Here is a 21,516-nt window from a genome sequence, read left to right on the forward strand (position 1 = left end):
ACGCATTTCCGAGTAATTTCATAATGTCAAAATGTTGAAATTAATGAAAATAATATTAAGCAAACCCTCCCCCCCCCTTTAATTGCTAGAAGTAATAGATTTCATGTATTATATTTTGACTAAAGGACAACACAACATAATTTTAAAGTACATTCATGAGTATAATTAGCTTTAATTACTCGAAAGCTTAAAATAATATAAGTTTGAGGTCAGAAAAATGTCTCTCTAAAATCCAGTCGCTGAACTTTTTGGAACAAGTAGTTTATATCATTTGGTAGGATACACAAGTAAGCTTGACTTTTAACAAACAGAATTTTGAAATCAGTATTTTGATTTGATTTTATAAATGTTATGAATTGATTATTGATTATTTGATGAAGTTTTGATTTGATAAAAATTTAAGTTTTATTAAGAGTACAGATTCTATGCCACGTACATTGCAACTTTGAAAATCACGAACGTGAAATGTCTGATTTAATTTAATATATATGTTTTAATATGATTTAATTTTAATATGATTTAATTTAATATATGTATTTTAATGCAGAGCTGATTGTTTTCGTCATGCATGGTGTATTCCTTAAAATTGACCTCTGAAATGACCTGTAAAGGGTCCAGTCTTTGACTCGTTATAAATGGCTGTAAGCTGCTGGATCAATTAGTACATGTACGACAGTCCAACGACAAAGTAATAACTTCCTCAAACATTGACAGTGATGTGAAGGCCTGTGCCCTTAATCCTCGGGAGACCGCTCCAGCAGGAAAATGTAAACGGACAATTGGCGCCAATTGTGGCAAAGAAACGAGAAGCAAAACGACTGAGCTAATCATTAGCTTAGCACAATGAAGATTTATTATGACATAATTTGTTTTGGTCTGTGTCCCCAACTGACTTATATACAGTATATATATATACATATTTATATGTATTTATGTATGTATGTATGCATGTATGTATGTGTATATATATATAGTAGTATAGAAAATTAGTATAGATGTATTGCTTCCTACCCACAGAAAATGCACATCTATCAGCGTATAATTTACATATCCTTTACATATATGTAAATTAGAGTAGGCACAGTTTGATGTAAAAGTTCCATGGACTTATTTGGGTAACATGTACACTGCTGATTTGTGTTTGATAGGAATGATGGACCTTTGAAGCAAACCGGATAAATAACTGGTATGAAAGTCTTGATTTTCACAAGTATATTTACTTGATATCAGTATTTATGTAGATTGACATCTGTATTTTCGTAAGTCTCAGCACTGTCACCTTCCTAACATATTCCATCTGTTTTGTTCTATCATTTCTACAGGTGATTCCCCAGCTCATTGCTCGGATTGACACCCCACGTCACATGGTGGCTAAGCTAATTCAGCAGCTCCTAATGGACATAGGCAAACAGCACCCCCAGGTAAAGTAAAGTTGTGTATAACTTACCAGGAGAATGGTAGTACATCGTGATAGGGATGATCTTCAGAGAAGAGCAGTCTGTGGTGAGGAAAGGGGAGGGGGAGTGGGAGAGAGAGTTGGGATGGGGAGGAGGCTAAGCTAATTCAGCAGCTCCTAATGGACATCGGCAAACAGCACCCCCAGGTTAAGTAAAGTTGTGTATAACTTACAGGATAAACACAAACTAGGGTCATATTTGGTATCCACTCTAGGAAGTGCCATTTGAGAGAGACCAATAGCAAGCTCCCCATTTAATAGAATTCAGGAGAGAAATCTTGATTGCAGATACCAGTGTACCTGCTGGTAGGTACCAGTATGCTGCTTGTATCACCTATACACCTTTGCATTGGAACTAGGCCCAGGTCCAGTCATCCCCCCCCCTCTCCTCGCCCCTTCATCATGTGTCCATGTTGAAGTTTGGTCCATACCATTCAACCTGAACTGCATCTCGTTCCACCAACGTGGATAACATCGAGACACTTCCTTCATTAACTAAGCTTTCTTCCAGTGACCTCCATCAAAATCTTGATCAGATATTCTACTGTAACTAGATTACAAGAAAGGTCACATATTGCCAAATTTCACAGAAAATCTGCATCATATCATGAACAATATGTGATGCATAGATCAATTTAGATAATCCGTACAAACAAATCTTATTTATCTTTTGCCTGAACGATCATCGGCAAACCAAATTTAAGCTCCCAATGTGTTTGATGGAGAGTTTTGTGGGTAGGAGGTCAGACGGTGAAATTTGGCAACTGAATGAAAACATTTCTCTTTAGTCTATTACCTCTGAAAATAAGCTTTTTTGTCGCAATTATGGTAAGATATCGATGCAAACGAAAGATGGAAAATACATATGTCAAGGCTGTCCAAAGTTTGAGGAAATCACACTCGTCATATCAATTACATAAAGCTGTGAAGACAAAGCTAACAATTATCTAAAGCAGCTTAGTAACACTGAAGGAAAGAATTGGTTATAAAATTGTGATTTCTACCTAAAAGTAATGCAGTTTTTCAAGAAAAGGACAGTGGTGAGAGGGGGCAGTGGGGGAAGGGGAGGGGTAGAATGAATGATTATTGACACGTGACCACATTTTTTTGATCGATTAACACAATTATTTTGTTTAGATTTCATAATAGCTTCTTGTTCCTGCAAAGGCTGCTGCCCTGTTTGTAACTACAGAACATACTCGCATTGATTGTCTGTTCATTTTCATGTGAGTAGCATAGCAGTGACAAATGAATTGATATGATCATTGGAAGAGGGTATTGAAGAACAATGTTACATACTGCACACACTTTCCTCTTCCTCCCCATCTCACCCCTCTCCCCCCCCATCCCCTCCCATCATCCTCTTTGTCTTTTACCAGTGCATTCAGTAGCATTATGAGTAAACAGCCCAGGTTCCAACCTCATCCATTTTCTTTGTATTTTTTTGTAGGCCCTGATTTATCCACTGACAGTCTCTTCAAAGTCACACAGTGCAGCCCGTTACAATGCAGCAAACAAGGTCCTGGAGAACATGTGTGAACATAGCAACACCCTGGTACAACAGGCGCTGATGGTAAGTGTAAAAGAAGCAGCACAGAATCAGTATCAAAGGTGCGCTTGCCTCCTCCCCTCCCTGGGGAACCAGGCCATCCTGGTCTTTGGTCACACCATAGTGATATAATTGTTATAGAGCAGAATTCCAGAATGTCCAGCAGAATTTCAATAAATTTTGCTGGGCCAAGTCATCTTTTTTGGAAAAACCTTGACTTTTCCTTTGAGTTGTACAACCAATGAAGTTTGTCATGTGACAAGGTTAAAAGTGTGTTACCTAGAGGTGTCCCTCCCTGTTCTAGCCATCAATTTCTTTCGCTCTTCCAAGGTTAACTGTCCAACAGAAAGTACGACTGGCTGCTTTTTGCATTTGTTAGAGAGAGGTCAATTCTCGAGCCATCTCGAGGAAAGCTTTGAACATTTTTAGCAAGAAGGGTAAATCAGCTCACACCATCGGAGATATGAGCCCTATTGCTCTGTCGAGTGACCTGAGTTTTATAGGTGTGAGTTAATAGCAGGTTGAGGGGATGAAACTACCTGAGAGAAACTCTTCAAGTTAACCTGAATGACCAATTAAAGTTATGTTACGATCGGTGAAATGCCTGAGTTAATGCCTACTCTTGTTTCCCCATCCTCCCCTTCTCCCTAAAAATCCCGGTACCTAATCCCCACCTTTAAATTTCCTCTCCCCTTTCCCCTTTCCCTCCCACCATTCCCTTTCCCCTGTACTCATTGCAAAATAGTAACAACAACGAGATGGATCTCTTGAAAGTATTTTGAGAACACAGTCTTCACCCTTCGCCGTCCAAGTTTTTCTGAATTAAGGTTTTGTCGTTATAACCAAGACCTTGCCACAGTTCACAGACCTCGAGCTAGGATTTCCTCTTCTCCGGAGTGACTTCAAGGACAAGGATGGCTTAGTACTTACGATGGAAGGTTGTAATAGGTCAATTGGTCACTTAATTACATAATTATGATAGAGTCATACCAACAACAGCCTGATTAATCATTCAGTTTCATTCTCTATTCAAATATTCAGAGAGGAAAATAATAATTGCCCGGATTTTGATCTGAAGGCATTCTCTTTTCTCAACATGTTCACGTACTCATTGTCTTGCATTGTTTTTCCAGATTAAAGTTTGACCCTTCAGTTGATTTGAGTAGCTAAGCACAAATCGAAAGTTTACATCGAAAACTGCCAGAAACAACTGTGGTTGGCATGTTTTATGTTAATGATAGCAATAATATCATAATCATATAGACACCGTCGCCAGTTTAATGATACCATGCAATCACATACACATATTCAAATATTCATATATAAAAATAATTGCCTGGATTTGGGGTTTTTTCGTTTGACCTCTCAATTGATCGAGTAGCAAAAAAGAATCAAAAGTTCACGTCAAAAAAGAAGGAAACATTTGTAGTCAGACAGGTTTTATGTTAATAATAACCATAATATATGATAATTATAATGGTTGTTGTTAATAAGGACACCACCATACAACCACATATACACATGTGGGTAAGTTTGGACGGCTGTTTTTTTCCAGAATGAAGCTATATCTCTGACAGTCTACAACTCAACCTTACAAACTACTTTTTCAGTCTGACAGGGATAAATATCATTACTTAAAATGCTTTCACTGACATATCTAATAAGACGATAGCTCAGTGGATTTTGGAGAGTGACTAAAGATTAGGTCAAAAACCAACAATTTGAAAGGTTTGGTGACGAAGAAATCATAATACTAGAATTTGTCTTCTTTAAATTTGGTCTCTTCGAACTTGAGAAGATAAGATGATCCGACTTTTATTAGTTTCTTCTACGAATCCAAGCTGTGCTCGATGAGCTGGTGGTCATGTTGGATCCGTTGAGGTCATATTGTATCACATATATATCACAAGGGATGCTCTCTGGTTAAATCCATCAGTTAGATTTGATGATTCTGGTTGCATAGAAGAGGTCAGAGGGTTTAGGGGTAAGTTGAGAGGGGGGGTGGGGGAAGTAAGATGAGTTCAGATAATGGTGTAAACAATGTGAACAGATTGGTATCTGAGAAAGGAGTGGTGTAACTGGGGTGCACCCTACAGATCAGATGACAGAGGTTAATTAAAAGCAAACAATTATATCCTACCCCCATAATTCTTGGTTTTTGATCGAGCGTAAAACAACATAAAGCCAGCGTCCATGCCCAATCGTCACGGAGATAGAGCTTTCAAACTGAGCCAAGTTTACCTCTTACGTTTTTACTAAATAATCAATTAAATTGGAAAATAATGATTTAATCCTCGAATAGGTCAGTGAAGAACTGATTCGGGTGGCTATTCTCTGGCACGAGCTCTGGCACGAAGGGCTGGAGGATGCGTCCAGGCTCTACTTCGGAGAGAGGAACGTCAAAGGCATGTTGGAGGTCCTGGAGCCGCTACACGCTATGATGGAGAGAGGGCCTCAGACAATGAAAGAAACCTCATTCCATCAGGTATGGTAGCTTGTACAGTGGGACAGCTATAGTTGTATGCTGTATATTGTTTACTTTATTCAATCCAGCTGGGATATGGAAAGCTTTAATTTCAATAATTCCAGGGCCTTGAATCCTGCAGTGGGCTAGTAAACCCAATATTTGGGAGTTTTGTTTAACCTTTCATTGAAATGAATAATATTATAAAAAGAAAAGATTAATGTGTTTAAGCAAATCAGGAAATTAGAAAGTGACATCACAAACACAGTTTGTCAGACAAATCCATGTTATCTCAAATTTCATGGATTTTATTTCTGGTGTAAATATTTTATTCGACAGGCCTACGGCAGAGATTTATTGGAAGCTCACGATTGGTGCGAGCAATACAAACGGACCAGAAACGTGAAAGATCTCACACAGGCCTGGGACCTCTACTATCATGCGTTTAGAAGGATCACCAAGCAATTACCGCAGGTAACGTAAAACATGTCGGCAACATTTCATATTTCATTTGTTGCATTCCTTTTATAAAACACAAAGCTACACTTGCTGTTTTTAATCATTTGTACTTTCTTTTTCATTTTTGTTTGGAAACAAGTTAAACAATAACAGCATACTGATTGAGGAATTAGAACATTTGAAATGTTTAATATGACAGGCAAAGAAATGTAGATCAACATATATTAATATTCCTGTATGTTCACTACTTATAGTTATTGAAACATCCTTCTTTTATAATAATTTCTGTTTAAAAGATTGTTGAGTTTTGTAGGACTTCCAGTTCTCATGTGACATTTTGAAAAACTAAAACATGCCATAATGGCGAAAAGGATTAAACATTAACAGAGCATTTCTTTGAACAAGAATAACAAACTTAAGAAACCATTTTTGCCCTACACAGCTTACACAATTAGAACTTCAATTGGTCTCGCCGAAACTGCTCATGTGTCGAGATTTAGAATTGGCCGTTCCAGGGACGTACGATCCGAACCGACCAATCGTGCGCATCCAAAAAGTGCAATCGACTCTCCAAGTCATTACATCTAAACAAAGACCAAGGAAGCTCAGTATATTTGGTAAGTGTTTCAAATTTTCCTGTTTTTGAATTGAGGAAGGTTTTTGAAGAAACAAGAAAGTATTATAATGAAGGATGCAATCAGAGGCTTCCTAACTGCTTCCTTTAGTTACTGAAGACAAAATTATACCATCTAAATGGCTAGTAACAAGCAAGATAACGTCACAAAACAGATTCTGATGTTAAAAACGTATTGGAATATTTGGGATGAGGTTCTGTAATAGACACAGAACTAGTCGTGAATACTTGTTTTGTTTGTTTCGTTCAATATATATCACAAGATCGTAAGTCAGGATTAGGCCCAAGCTGCTGCATACCTGATGTTTAGTCTGAGAGGAAGTATTGTTCGAATTCAACAGTCACCCGAATCTCCCCCCCATTTTAGCCATGTAAGTAACACCTGATAGTTTCACCCTCATCGCCTTCATTTGTACCTCGCTCTTGTTTATTACTCTACAGATTTTGATTCCTAAGGAAAGATTAAGGTGCCCGTCAATCTGATCTTCATTTGAAAACTATTGTAGCAATCTTTAGCAAAATGAATTATTATTGTTCAGGAGCTTATCAATTTGCAACCGAAATTACAGATTCCTTCAATGTAAGTGAGGAATTGATGACAAAATGATTTTTGCTCAAATGTCATCAATTTAACAATTGACAGCAAAGTGATAAATTGATCACTTCATATATTTTTACCAATTAAACTATATGCCCAGAAAGTCATTGTCATTTCAGCAATTCGTGGCAAAATGTTTAACTTGATCACATAACAGGTCTCGTCAATTCAACGCTTTCTAACAGAATGATTAATTATGCTCTCATCAGAATATAATCGATTCAGTATCTTGTAGCAAATTTTATGGATTGCAGCAAAATTATAAAAATAAATATATTCACATTTTGAAGGCACCTTAAGATTTCAATAGATTCCTGCTTTTTCCCTTTCTGATGTAAGATCAAACGGCGTTTACTTTCCGGCAGTATTTTGAGTTGGGCTGTAGTTTTGCTTTCTTCTTACTGAGTGGTGGGCCTGATGTTTCAATCCTAGCTGGATTTTCAGACACTAAATGAAACCAAAACAAACTAAAAACACATTATCAGAGACACAGATGGATGGACAGTTTAATTGGACAAATGAACAATGAATAGAACAAAGCATCAATTGTCAAATTGTCCAATTGAACTGTCTGTCCATCTTTGTCTCTGATAATGTGTTCTTAATTTGTATTGGGTTCATTTAGCCTCTGAAGAAGATCCTGCTAGGATCAAAACGTCAGGCCCTCTAACTTTTTACATAGTTGTACCTACAACAAGCTGGTTGCAGTAGTTAATCAGTTGCTGTAAACCATATTTTCTCGCTTTGACTTTAAAGAGGTGGTCATATTTACCCGAGTATCACACTTGCTCATTTATTCTAACCGAGGGGACCCCACATGTTAAAATCAACTGTGACCGCCAGTAACCGCCAGTAACCGGAGAGTTATTAACCTGTTACCTAATTTCCAAGTATTTTGGTGTTCCACATATTTAATGTAATGTGGTATTGTTTCCTCTGCAAACCATTGAACGTCTTGCCCAATTTGATAACATCCTTGAGTGTGTTTGTTGGACACAAGTGTAACGTATTATGATTTGTCAGGTATCTCACGTTTCCTGTAAAGGTAAAGAGTGTGGTACCGCAAGATTGTCGGAAACATGACACCAATCGCAGCCCTTAAAGGTCTTCCGTAATTGTCTCAGAATTTCAAAATATATGCCAAAAACTGCTACAAAATTATCAATAAGAACAATTCCTAGATGGTTTTTTTTCACCCTCCAATGTATTCCCTGAGATATGGTTGTGTTTAAAATCTCAGGTAGTGTTATGTTTTAATGAGGCAAAATTGCATTGACAGTGCTAATGATGAGATGCTTGTTAAAGTATGGAATAAATGAGTGAATATTATTTCAACAATAGTTAATATCCTTTCTTGTCTGTTTAAATTGTAATATAGGAACGTAATTCTAGTATACTCATTTACATGATAACAGCAATATATATCTTCACACTGTGTGTTCATATCAACCTGCCCTTATTTCATATAAGTGTTGCCCCACCCCATGTGAACCTTATATTCATATATCAAAATGCTACCACTCACGTTGTGTTCACGTAACTTTGCTGCCTACCCAAGCAGCTGGGTCTCATACAAAAATTTCACTGCCATTTTTAGTGAATTTACATAAATAACCAGCATAAAATTATGACCTTTGACCTTGCACAGGAAGCGACAACCAGGAGTACATGTACCTCTTGAAGGGTCATGAGGACCTCCGACAGGACGAACGGGTGATGCAACTGTTTGGGTTGGTTAACATGTTGCTGGCCAACAGCCCAGATACCTTAAAAAGACATCTCAGGTACTTAAAAACAAACTGTTTTGCAATTTGTGTTTGGTAAAGTATGAATACTTTCCCACTGCTAAAATTCCAAACTAATGCAGTTCACTAATGCTTTATACACCGAATCGGTTTCGCGGTCAAATATTCTCTCGGGTTTAGTAGTGTATCAATATGTCTTCGTCTGTGCAAGTGAGGAATATATCTATGCTGATATCTCAGGTCAGTAGAAAAGTAACATACACAATCGCTTCATTGTAAGATCATTGTACAATCATTTAGTACTTTCTGTTCCATTTGAGTGTTATACTAGTTAAAGTTTGTACTGTACAATCATGTGGTTGATTTAAATTTTAAATAACAAAAGACAAGTCATAACTATGAGGGTTGGGGGGGAGTGGATGGGTTTCTTGGGGTGCTTCTCTTTAATAATATTTATCCTCTCCCACCTGTTTCGTAACATTTATAACTTCTTTTTTTTTATAACTTTTACTGTGTTGTAACCTTTGCACCCTCAGCATCCAGCGCTATGCGATCATTCCATTGTCTACTAACTCTGGCCTCATAGGCTGGGTCCGGTACTGCGACACCCTACACACCCTCATCCGAGACTACAGGGACAAGAAGAAGATACTTCTCAACATTGAGCACAGGATTATGTTAAGGGTAAGTTGGAAGGATTGTTTCCCATTGATTTTTCACTACTCTTTGATAACAAATTCCAATAAACATACAGCTCATTAAGCTTGATAAAGCAAACTGCATTTCAATTAAAAAAAAATTTAAAAAATCTCCATGGTATACCCATTTGCCAAACTCAAGATAAAACTTATGCACACATAATACTGAATTCATCAGTCTAGCCTCCTTCAAACTCACTAAGTGCCATTAAAGACTTGCTATCACAATGCACCACACTTTTTAATTCAAACTCAATATACAGCTTTATCCATCACAGGAAATCTGTCTGAAATATTAATAAGCTCACATTCCGTAAGTCATCAACCAGTTGGCATATTTTTGCATGGATGTAATTAAGGACGTATTGAATACAGCCATTATATACATTTCCAATCAGTGTTAATTAATGTAATGGATTAGCTCATTTATTTCTTCACACGGAAAGATCTATCTGAATTAGGATTTTCAATTATGAATAATCCTATAACAGGAATTTATAATCCGGTTGCCTTCGGATGTCAAACTCGTTGAAGTGTGACATCTCTGATTGCTTCCTCTTGCAAGTTCCTGACCTCCGTTAATATTTATCAGATTTACAGGGTTTGTTTTTTTCAGTATGCCAATCATATCCAATGTTATAACCGTACAAAACTCTGGTCTCGTGAGCTTACTAAGCCATGCTATAAATGTCTGCAATTATCTCCCTACCAGTACACAGTGTCTTCCATCTAGCTCAAATTTTAAGAAAACCATGGTTAAGCACAACATAGGGATTCTAAATTCACTATTTTTTGGGTAAGATAGGTATGCGGTTTATCATTAAGTTATCGCGACAAGTTTAAGTTGTTGTGGTTGTTAACTGTCTTATAGCACTTATCTTCATTCATTTTCTTTGGAAGTGTTCCTTCTCAGGGATATGGCAATAGATGAGCATTTTGTGAACAAACCGTCATTCCCTTGATGTGAACAGCAGTTAACATAGTATGTTACCTGACTGAACAGCATTTATGCCCCGTCATTCCCTTGATGTGATCAGCAGTTAACATATGGATGTAACCTAACTGGACAGCATTATGCCCCATCATTCCATTGATGTGAACAGCAGTTAACATAGGATGTTACCTTAACTGCACAGCATTTATGCCCTATCATTCCTTTGATCTGATACACTGTAATGGTACAGGATTTGATAATATCAACTATGACAGCCCATATCAAGTTACCTTGATAAAAAGAAGAATGAGATTATGGTGGTTTCAAACAAAACATTGTTGGGTGTTACTATTTATACCCCATCATTTCCCTCCCTCCAACAGAACCATGATATCATTTAATGCCACAATAAAATTTCATTTCTTTGTTTTCTTTTTCGCAAATGATTGAGCTACTAAATACCCCCTTAAGGTCCCCTCACCCCCCAGCTCCTCTCCCCCCTCAAAGAGTAAACATTTCTGGGCCAACATAACCCGTTTTTCCTCAAGATTCTCCATTTTAGATTCGTCATAAAAATCATTTTATTATAATTTTGCATCTTTTTTTCCGATGCAGATGGCTCAAGATTACGATCATCTAACCCTGATGCAGAAAGTTGAAGTGTTTGAACATGCCCTGGAGCATACACAGGGAGATGACTTAGCCAAACTACTGTGGTTGAAGAGTCCCAGCTCAGAGGTTTGTCAAATCACTGTTCATATCTTTCGTACCAAAAAAACAAAATGTCTTGCGTAGAATCGGCACAGCTCCCTCCCCCTATAATGCATCCTGCCAGACGATGTTTACACAAAGATTTATACTGTATGTGCCTGAAATTATGAGCTTTTCATAATAATAATAATAATGTTTTATTATTTATTGATTGATTGATGGATGGATGGATTTATTAATTCTTCCTTAGGTGTGGTTTGAAAGAAGAACTAACTACACTCGTTCCTTAGCGGTAATGTCGATGGTCGGGTACATCCTTGGTCTTGGCGATAGGTAAGATTAATTGTTTCGAAACAATCTCTGAAAAAGCCGTAAAATTTTACTCTCTTTATCTTTTATGCACAATATTATGTATAATGAATTCCAACATGTATAATGAATTCCAATACTTGGATCAGCTTATCCCTCTACACAAAACCCTGCCATAAAATTGTTATTTAAAACAAAAACAGAGAGAGGGAAAATAAATTACTGCCGGAAAAAAAATGTAAGAACCCCCCCTAAGTGATCAGGATGATAATATTAGGCGTCCAAAGTCATAGGAAGTTATCAAGTTTGGTTATGAAGCCTGTCACATTAATTGACTTTATAGACAGGGTAAGTGGCAGAATAGAAAGCCACTCATATGCACTAGATACGGTTATTGTTTTCGCTAAATGCCATTAGCATGGATGATGACTTTGTCTTTATCCTTCTAAAATTGGCCAAGAAAAGCTAACCTTTGCTCCATTTCCACCTTTCTTTAGACCTCCCCCCTCCTTCCTTCCCCCATCCCCACTCAGCTATATACCATGTCTTTAACTTCAAACCATCTTGTTATTTTCTCAATATATTTGGGACAAATTTTTGGAATACATACCTACCTATACTTCAAGAAGTTAGAAGTTACCCAAAAAGGACATGTGTCGATGTTTCATGGCGAGCTATCAATATAGCTCAAGTCGGGCAACTCATTGCACATTGCTGTTACAGTCGCGGTTGAAAGCATTGCACATGTTTCTCTTGAACCTCATACAAATTACAAAAGCAAGCAACCAAAGATTGATAAAAAAAGAATGTACATTAAGACAGCTATCTATTAGTTTGAAAATATTTCCATAATTCCAGACAAGTTTGAGAGCAGGGAAGGGAAACCAGAGCCTTCATATCCAGGGTTGTAATTTCCTGGGATTCCATTTTTTGTCGGTTAACAAATTCTGGGTCCTTTAAGGTCTGCTTTACTTCACTGATCAACCTAACAGTGGCTGGAGTACTTGTCTTGTAACTGGTCATGTTTGCAGAAAGGATTTGTATTTGATAAATTGTATAAGCCGGGCTTCTTTAATTTATGAGTAATAGATGAAAGGGAAGCCACTCCCACAATAACACTGAGGACAGCATCCTGTGTTTAAGTGTGCCCTTGGTACTATTCATTTCCCATTAAACCCAAGAATGCTCAAGTTTGACAATAATTTCGCAGTTTGCTCTGTCTGTGCGACAATCCTGATGGTGCCATGCTGAACTACTCGAGGCAAGATAAGGCATCACACTCTGTTTAGTAAGATGATGTTATGCAGACACTGCAAAGATTCTAATGTGGAAAGATGAAACATTCAATTAGATTTTGGGGTTGCAAATTTGTGAGACACAAAAAGTTTGGTTAAGGGTGCAATTTTCATTATATATGTTATAATATGGTGTCACACTACATGACCATAAGGAGAAAGATTAGGCACCAAAACTCACATTGTGTTACTGAACACTAAAATCATACCAGGCATGATGAAGTTATGAACAGAAACAGCAAAGATTGAAATATGAAAAGATAGAAAATATTCTATTAAATTTGTGGGACATAAAACATTCAACATTGGACTTAAGGCATCGACAACTTGCCGAAAGGGAAAGTCCACCTGGTCGTGACCTCACATCTCTCAGGTTTAACTCAAAGGGGTATCCCGAGCATGTGCCTATTCTTAGGTCAGAATGGTGGGAAGTTTGAACGAAATTGATTTAAAAATGCAAGTTTCTGTTAGTTTGCAGTGTAACACTTGCAATGAATACAAAACTCATTGCACATTGCTCTATGAAGGCATGAGCTGAATACCTTGTTCTTAAGTTAAGATAAGGTATGTTTGTGGTTTGTTTGGAAAGTAGCTTTTTAGTCTTGCCAGGTATTTGGTTCATCACTTAAGAGAAGGGGAAGGGTTGGGTTTGTAATGTCATTGAAACAATTTGTTTTTATTCAGATCCTTAAATCATTTTTAAAATGTCAATGAATGTTTTAACTGCCTATGAAATGTGAAACATTTTGAAACCGTTTCCTTCTCATGCAATGTACTCCTAGTTCAACGATTCAAATTTCTTGTTTTTAAGAATATTATTCATGCTGTGTATATTAGTGAACTTTACATAACAAAAGAGGAACAGAAGTCATTAGTTTTCAACACCATGGTCCTAAAGTTATCATGCAGGATTCAATTGAAACGTACCGATTCATTGAAAGATAAAATCCAGCAATCTACGTAACTTTTGGCGAACAAAACACGGTAATCAGGGGATGTGGTTTTCCCCCCCACTGATGGAAGAAACATACATCAACTCTTTGACACCTAATTTGATTCTGGCATTGGAATAAACCATGTAAAGGGGGGGGGGGGATGAGAGGTCAAATCTCAAAGTCACTCCGTGGTTGTGGTTCTATGTTCTAACATTCATTTTTCGTAATAGCTATTAATCCGAGGTCATCCTTTGTTCACAGGCTTCTATATTTCATGTCATTTGAAATATTGTAACAAAAAATTGGCAGTGTACCAACGTAGAATCACAACACGTTTGTCCTGTTTGTCCTGCATCGGGTAACCTGTAGTGTCTTCCTGGAGATTAAATGGAACAATTGTTAATGTCAATAAGGTGCCTTTAAAAGGTTTACTTCATTACTTTACATTGGATCTTGTAAGGTTCCTATGCCAAGTCGTTTTGTTTGGCTTTTCTGGGATTTGACTTTAGAGAGGAAGAAAATGGGGTTATCAAATTAACTTTCTGCAGGAAAAGCTTACAGTACTTAGGTTTGTATGCAAAAATTTCACTGTATTTGCATTACGGTACACAGATGATATTGGAGTGGAGGAAAATGTAGGACCAAAGATAATGGTAGCAGTTGATTTTATATCACAGTGACACTGAGCAGACTACATTATTCTGTTCGTCCGTACAAATTATTGCTGCACGCTTAATCTCAAGAGGTTTATGGTTTGCTAAAGGGTTAGAACAGGCTGTGAAATGTGACAGATATTTCCATTGCAAATTTGAATGTAAATTCAGCTGGATGTGTGACTAGGGGTTTACAAACACCTATCAAACACACAACTCATCAAACACCAGTGTTACTGTTATAGAGGCAACCAAAGTTATTAGCTGTTTGTCTTGCAGAAGGAAAACAATATTGCCCAAGAAATGTGTTGGGTATATTAATTGTGTCTTTAATATATAGGTAGGCTGTTGTTGGTTTAGTTTGCTTGTAGTTAAGTGCAAGTGTTCCAAGGCAAGATTACAGCTTGAAACCTGTAGAGGAAAGAATCATTTGGCTGCTGTGGAAAGAAAACAATTTATTCAACATCTGTATGCATTATCTCCTTCAAAGCACATTGTTACAATCGTAACGTTTTCTAATTTTGCAAGGAACCGAAGGTCAAAGGTTCTGTGCAGAGGTCACGCTACAACCCTTAGTGTTAAACTTAACAACATGTTTGTTTCATCAAATTTATGAGACTTTTTCACCAAGGTTGCTCCACACCCTGTGTAGAGTATAGGTTTAACTACCCACCTTTTTGGACTAGCAAGGTCAAAGGTTAATGTGTTTATTTGAATGATAAGAATCAGGTCCCTTATTGGTTTGAGAATGGGATCATTGGCGCTCTGGTTTAATTCATCCATTTAATTCGGGGTTCGAGGTTACATTGGACTATGATGCTGTACGAACTATGTTAAGTCTGTATTAACAAACCGCTGTATGTATTAACAAACCGCTGTATGTATTAACAAACCACTGTATTAACAAACCACTGTGTCCTAAATTTATACATATTTCATTGGGAAAGAAAAACCTCTGATAAGACAATCTAGAAAAACAAACATGCAGCCTAATTTCAACAACAGATTATTCTGTGCTGGGCAGCTCGTTCCCTCTGGAAATAGTTTGTTTAGCTGGTGATCTGATCAGTTGGTGGGTATAGAGGAAGCTAGCCTCGATAATTGTTGTTTTTATTACACAAGGTAGAGTTAAAAACAGGAGGAGTTAATGAATTAACAGTCTATCATGTTATTTACTTAAGAACTACGAAATCTACCATTTTGGTTGGAATATTTGGAAAAATATGCAGAATTTTTGGATGGATGTTGTGTTTGCTAATATTGAGTGACACGACAGACAGGATGAGGGCTTTGTAAAAGTATAAAAGAATTTAGTCAAATAAAGGAAGGGGGGGGGAGGAAAAAATGGTGAGGGCGATATTCTTGTTTGTGGTAACTTCTTTTGTGAAAATACAGTAGAACACTTGAAAGGGAGAGAAAATTTCGGCATAAGTAAAAAAGATAATTTTCTGTTTTCGTTGACTTTAATGGAAAGAGAACAAAGGAAATTGTTAGACTATTTTTAGTTTGAACATGATAAAATAAAAGTTGAACTGGTGACTTGGTGAGTGAACTATACCAGTGTCATGGAAAGGTTATTACTGGAATCGGTGCATGGATGTTTAGTGTATACAATATCTTTGCAAGAGGGATGTCTGACCGTTTTTTGTTTGCTTTTTGCTGCCAATTAGGTAATTTATCTTCTCTTGTATGGTGGGTGGAGTAAGGTCATAGGGATGGGGTGGGGGGGGTGGTGGGTGGAGTAAGGTCATAGGGATGGGGTGGGGGGTGGTGGGTGGAGTAAGGTCATAGGGATGGGGTGGGGGGTGGTGGGTGGAGTAAGGTCATAGGGATGGGGTGGGGGGGTGGGTAGTAGAAGGGTGTCAAATTTGAATCATTTGAACATGGATATATATCCAGAGAAGCACTGAGGCAGGGATAGGACAAGCTAATAAATCTACTGTGTAAGCTGTTAAGAATATTTGATACCTTATTCTCGGGAGGGGGAAGGGGGAGGGGGCATAATTCACTGTTTGCATTTTTTTTTGTAGCAAACAGCTTATTGTGTTATCTTAAATTGCTTAAACTTCTGCTATGTCTCTGTGTACAACAGCTGTGGTACACCTTAATATCCGTGCATTAAACAATATGACCATATCCGCATAGTAATCTGCTGTACCATACCAAAATCAACATTTTTATTTTCTTTAAGAAGAGTTCAGTATCAGTATCGCTACGTGGATTGTTTTTTTTTTCTCCTTCCACAATAAATACACCACGGCACCTGCATAGATTTTTGAATTTTGGAAAGGAATCCAGGAAGGAACCACTGATGTTTTTAAGATCATTCACAGAAATACACTATCCTTGTATTCCCCAAATGACACCCTCCAGTGTAGCCTTAAAGTAAAAACAGGCTATATTTATCACCTCAAAAGTTCCTTAACCTCCCTTCTCTGTTAGATCTGAAAATAACGTTATTGCTTTCCATAATTACTTTACACGAGCCAAAATAAAAAACCGGTGGAGTTGGTTTCACAAGTTTATGATGAGCAGTTGTTTGGGTATTCACTGTAACATTAACCACATCGCAAAGTACCTTTTTCTTTTTCATTGAAGCAAAGATCAAAGTCCCCCCCTTGGTGGGGATGGGGTGGGGAGTGGGGAAGGGTGCAATATGTTAAGACCTGGATATGTATAAACCTAGCCTAATGTACATATAGGTCTCTGGGCTTCAGAATAGTTCAGAGGTTTGTCGTATTTATTTCAGATGACCAGAAAATTTCAAACCATTACTGCGGTAAAGCATATACTCATGTGATGTACAGATGCAAAGAAAATGATACATGACAATTTAACGATTGCTAATTAATTAATAATAAGCATATACTCATGTGATGTACAGATTCAAAGAAAATGAAACATGAAAATTACCGATTACTAACATGTAACTGAAAATAAAATAAAACTGTTTAACAGCAAACTGCTTATCCACCACTAGAGAGCCTGTGTAAGAGAATGTGTAAAAGTAAGTTGGCCTGACGTTTCGTTCCTAGCAGGATAACCCAGTAGAGGGACACTCTACTGTTTATCCCTTACTGTTGTCCCTAAACTGTTTATCTCCTACCTCTCCTCTTCCCCTGTTGGTTTCTTTCTTCTCTCCATCCCTTGTCTACTAATCCCCTTACATCTATCTCTTTTGTGTTTACCATACTCATTAACCTGTCTGTATTCTGTGTGTGTATTTGTCCTTTCTGTTACTGTTACTTGTCATTAACCTCTGAAGAAGATCCTGCTAGGATCGAAACGTTGGGCCAACTTACTTGTACACATAATTTGTAAATGGTCGGAACCTGGTCGTGGTGTCACAGATGCATCATATCTGGATAAAAGCAAAATATGCGTAAGGAAAAACAAGAAAGACACTAACCCATCATCGTCTGTTTTAATAATCTTGATTTGCAGTTTTTTGCAAGCTTCCACTGGAGTAGTTGCATCATGTCTGATATCTCCAAGACCTGTTACTCTAAAAGTGAACTGATTAACATGATATCCAATTTCTCTCATTCTTTTATACACATCTTTTAGACATCCCTCAAACCTTATGCTGGATCGACTGACTGGTAAAATCATCCATATCGACTTTGGCGACTGCTTTGAGGTAGCCATGACACGTGAGAAGTTCCCAGAGAAGATTCCCTTCAGGCTGACCAGGATGTTGATCAACGCCATGGAGGTAAATAGGAAAATACTCCAAATGTTGACAACAATCTGGAGTATTGGTTCACTTTTCTTCTGAATTTTTTGGTTTATATTGAAATTTTCAATAATTATTTTAAGTTGATCGATGCTGCTTTTGATTAACAGAGGTGTAAAGAACTTGCCTTTATTTTGGGATGAAATTTAAGTCACTGATAGACTTGTAGTACCAGTACAACAGCATGAGTATGAGTAACAGCATGAGTAATACAACTAGAATTCCCCTTGGTGTGATTATGGGTAACAGGTACAAGGTTCTTAACATGAGTATGAATACAAATCGAATTCCCCTTGGTGTGGTTATGGGTACAATTGCAAGGCTCAAAGCATGAGTACAGATACATTATTTATTTATCTTTATACTTTCTATACTGCTCTTCAAAATGTCCTGAGTAAAAGTTACAAGTGTTAGTACAGCTAACTATGCTAGAGTACCAGGATGAGTACATACTCTCTACACAGTCTTCTGGTTGTTACAATGACTGTCCTCAATGCATAGTCACTCAACTTGGAGAACAGCTTATGTGACTGAGGTGTTTGTCCATCACTGCAAAGAACACCAGCTGCTTTTTACAGTTTCACACGTTTCTTGTTTCTGCCTAGGTGACCGGCATCGATGGAAACTACCGAGTGACCTGTGAGAGCGTGATGCAGGTGATCAGAGAGCACAAGGACAGTATCATGGCTGTACTGGAAGCCTTTGTGTACGATCCATTACTCAACTGGAGATTAATGGATAGTGAGTCAGCAGCTTATATGTGTATTTCATTAGTTGTTTTGTATTGGGGGGAGGAGGGGGAGGGGGGTCATACTATCCCTGAAAGAGGAGCTTAGTAGATGGTGAGTTGACAGTTATAGATGGTAGGGGACCGATTTTGTTTTGTTTAAGGGGGGAGGGGTGTGACCCCTTCTTCAAGAGCGTTAGATGGTCTGAGGTGTAGGAGAGAAAGCCATTTGTATGGGGCGGGGGGGGGGGGGAGGGGGATTGGCTGTACCTTCTACTGCAGTTAATGGATGGTGAGAATATATTCATAACTGTATGGTACCAGTGTTATATGGTGGAGAGCGGGGGGGGGGGGGCAGTTTATGGATGTGAGTTTGGCCAAATGAATAACCCTCAATCTACAAGCATGTCAACGCAACAGTTTCACATCTCCTAATTAGCAATTCTCCTAATTAGTAATTCTCCTAATTAGCAATTCCTTGAAGTCTTGTCTGATTTTATCAGTCTAAGTTGGTAGAACAATGTAACAGATAATGGGTTCATGTCCAATTAGCAGTCTAGTTAGTTAATTACCACCAAAAGGTTGGTTCAACAAGCACTACCATGCTTTTTTTTCAATTTATACATTTCTCTCTTAAAAACCCTAAAAAACTGGCACAAGACACATGAATACAATTTTTGTGTCTAAACAGCATTTTTAAGGCCAATCACCTTTCTTTCAAACTTTTGACTGAAGATGATTGTACATCAAAGCAGATATGTCTAGGGGAAGCTTTATTGCCAATTTCGTGAGTTTAAGTTGGATTTTGGAGAACATATTTATTTAGATTAAGAGGATGAAAAAGAAATTTGAGTCTCATCAAAACATTTATTCAAACTGGACTCCTCGAAAAGCAGGTAGAGTCTGTAGCGTCGGGTACCGTAAAGCCTCTAATACACTTGCATTTGACATGTAGACCAGGGGAGAGGTATACTGGAGAATTAGGGGTAGATGTTACCACCTCTTATCCTATACATTCATGTAAACACGATGAAATCGATTCCCTACGAATAATAAACATGTGGGTGGATGTTGGTAACACTTGGTGTTTCTTGCACTTGTGACTTTTGTCAGTGATACATAATGGCTTTTCCAAATGAAGTGAATGTTAGACAACGTTCCCATTATTTATGGCCCGATACTTGATCCAGTTTCAGGTATCTTTCCAACCTGTTATTGTCTTTAGTTCTTTATTATCTTCAGGACAATCAACTTATTTTCACGTCTCCGTTGACAATTGATCTTGTGTGGTTTTTACATTTAGCTGAAACCAGAGTTCATAGGTTTGTGATTAAAACTGGAAGGAACTAAAAAGGTTAAATGGTTGCAAATTCAAGAATATGCTCAAACCATTAACAAGAATTTAAAGGTGTATGTTGTGAAACTTAAAACTGGACTAACGATATGGAAAATTATGATTCTTTACAGTGAATAACTATATATATATATATTTTTTCTTGATAAAGTAAGGATTTCTTTTTTGTCAATTTCATTTTCAACAATAATCAGTTAAGTGGGACATGTTTCAGTACAGAAATTCAGTCCTAATGTTATACAGATTGGAAATTTGACCATAAAAATTGATTTTATTTACCATCGAAGCTGAGTAGGAGGTACGGTGGAAACAGACTATTGCATTATATCACTGAATGTCTGTCAAATTTACCAAACCAGATTGATATTACTTCCAGATAGGTTGTTGTGGTATCAACCTCATATGCAAAGTAAAATCTCTCCACTTTATTTTGGGCTTTTACTTCATCATATGTAACCTAGGCAACCAACAATCAAGCTGCTTTGACATTGATTTTGTGAATATTCTGTCATTATTTGATACTGCAATTACTCAGCAATTTCCTTTCATTAGCTTGGCCTTGTCAAAATTCACCTCAAAACTTATCTAGATTTTTGATGCTAAAATGTAAGGTTCGATGATACTCGAGAATCCAGCGATTCTACTCAGCTACGTAGATTCTGAAAAGTAAACAAAACCCACGGTACTGCTTTAATGTACTCAAATCAATGAATGAGCATCAGATTGTGGAAGTGTGGTGCTGATTAATTTCTCACATTTTATTTCCAGCAACAGCTAAGGACAAGAGGTCCAAGGCAAGGTCGGGGACCTTCTCTGGCAGTGCAGGTGTCGGTATGTATTCCCAGACCTGACGGAGGGTGGTCAGGAGGGGGCAGGGACCTTCTATGGCAGTGCAGGTGTCAGTATGTTTTCCCAGGCCTGGCGGAGGGTGGTCAGGAGGGGGGTGGGGGACCTTCTCTGGCAGTGGAGGTGTTGGTATGTTTTCCCAGGCCTAGCAGAGGGTGGTCAGGAGGGGGGTGGGGGACCTTCTCTGGCATTGCAGGTGTTGGTATGTATTTGGGAGGGGGTGGTCAGGAGCGGGGGGGGGGGGTGGTGGCACAACCGGGGGTCAATTAGGCAGCCCTGAGAAATAACCAGTTATTTTCATTCTTATAATATGCTCAAGGAAACATGTAGACCTTAAGGTAGGGACCAAGTGACATGTTTTCCTCAGGTCACGACCTGGTCCTTGACGCCAATATTTCTCCCCCAAAAATTCA

At 37.9% G+C, this 21,516-nt stretch overlaps 1 protein-coding gene across 2 annotated transcripts in view; it reads left to right on the forward strand.

The window, feature by feature from the left end:
• The window catches only part of LOC139975837 (serine/threonine-protein kinase mTOR-like), a 97,830-nt gene that overhangs the window by 73,067 nt on the left and 3,247 nt on the right, over positions 1-21,516 (forward strand). For both annotated transcript variants that reach the window (XM_071984061.1, XM_071984062.1), the window contains exons 41-52: positions 1,323-1,421; positions 2,907-3,029; positions 5,308-5,490; positions 5,809-5,943; positions 6,371-6,545; positions 8,809-8,944; positions 9,442-9,589; positions 11,153-11,275; positions 11,499-11,581; positions 18,008-18,155; positions 18,782-18,917; positions 21,026-21,088. In XM_071984061.1, coding sequence (XP_071840162.1) covers positions 1,323-1,421; positions 2,907-3,029; positions 5,308-5,490; positions 5,809-5,943; positions 6,371-6,545; positions 8,809-8,944; positions 9,442-9,589; positions 11,153-11,275; positions 11,499-11,581; positions 18,008-18,155; positions 18,782-18,917; positions 21,026-21,088 — 1,552 coding nt within the window. The remainder of the gene's footprint in view (positions 1-1,322; positions 1,422-2,906; positions 3,030-5,307; positions 5,491-5,808; positions 5,944-6,370; positions 6,546-8,808; positions 8,945-9,441; positions 9,590-11,152; positions 11,276-11,498; positions 11,582-18,007; positions 18,156-18,781; positions 18,918-21,025; positions 21,089-21,516) is intronic.

This window comes from Apostichopus japonicus, chromosome 11 (assembly GCF_037975245.1).
Source record: "Apostichopus japonicus isolate 1M-3 chromosome 11, ASM3797524v1, whole genome shotgun sequence".
Taxonomy (NCBI): domain Eukaryota; kingdom Metazoa; phylum Echinodermata; class Holothuroidea; order Aspidochirotida; family Stichopodidae; genus Apostichopus; species Apostichopus japonicus.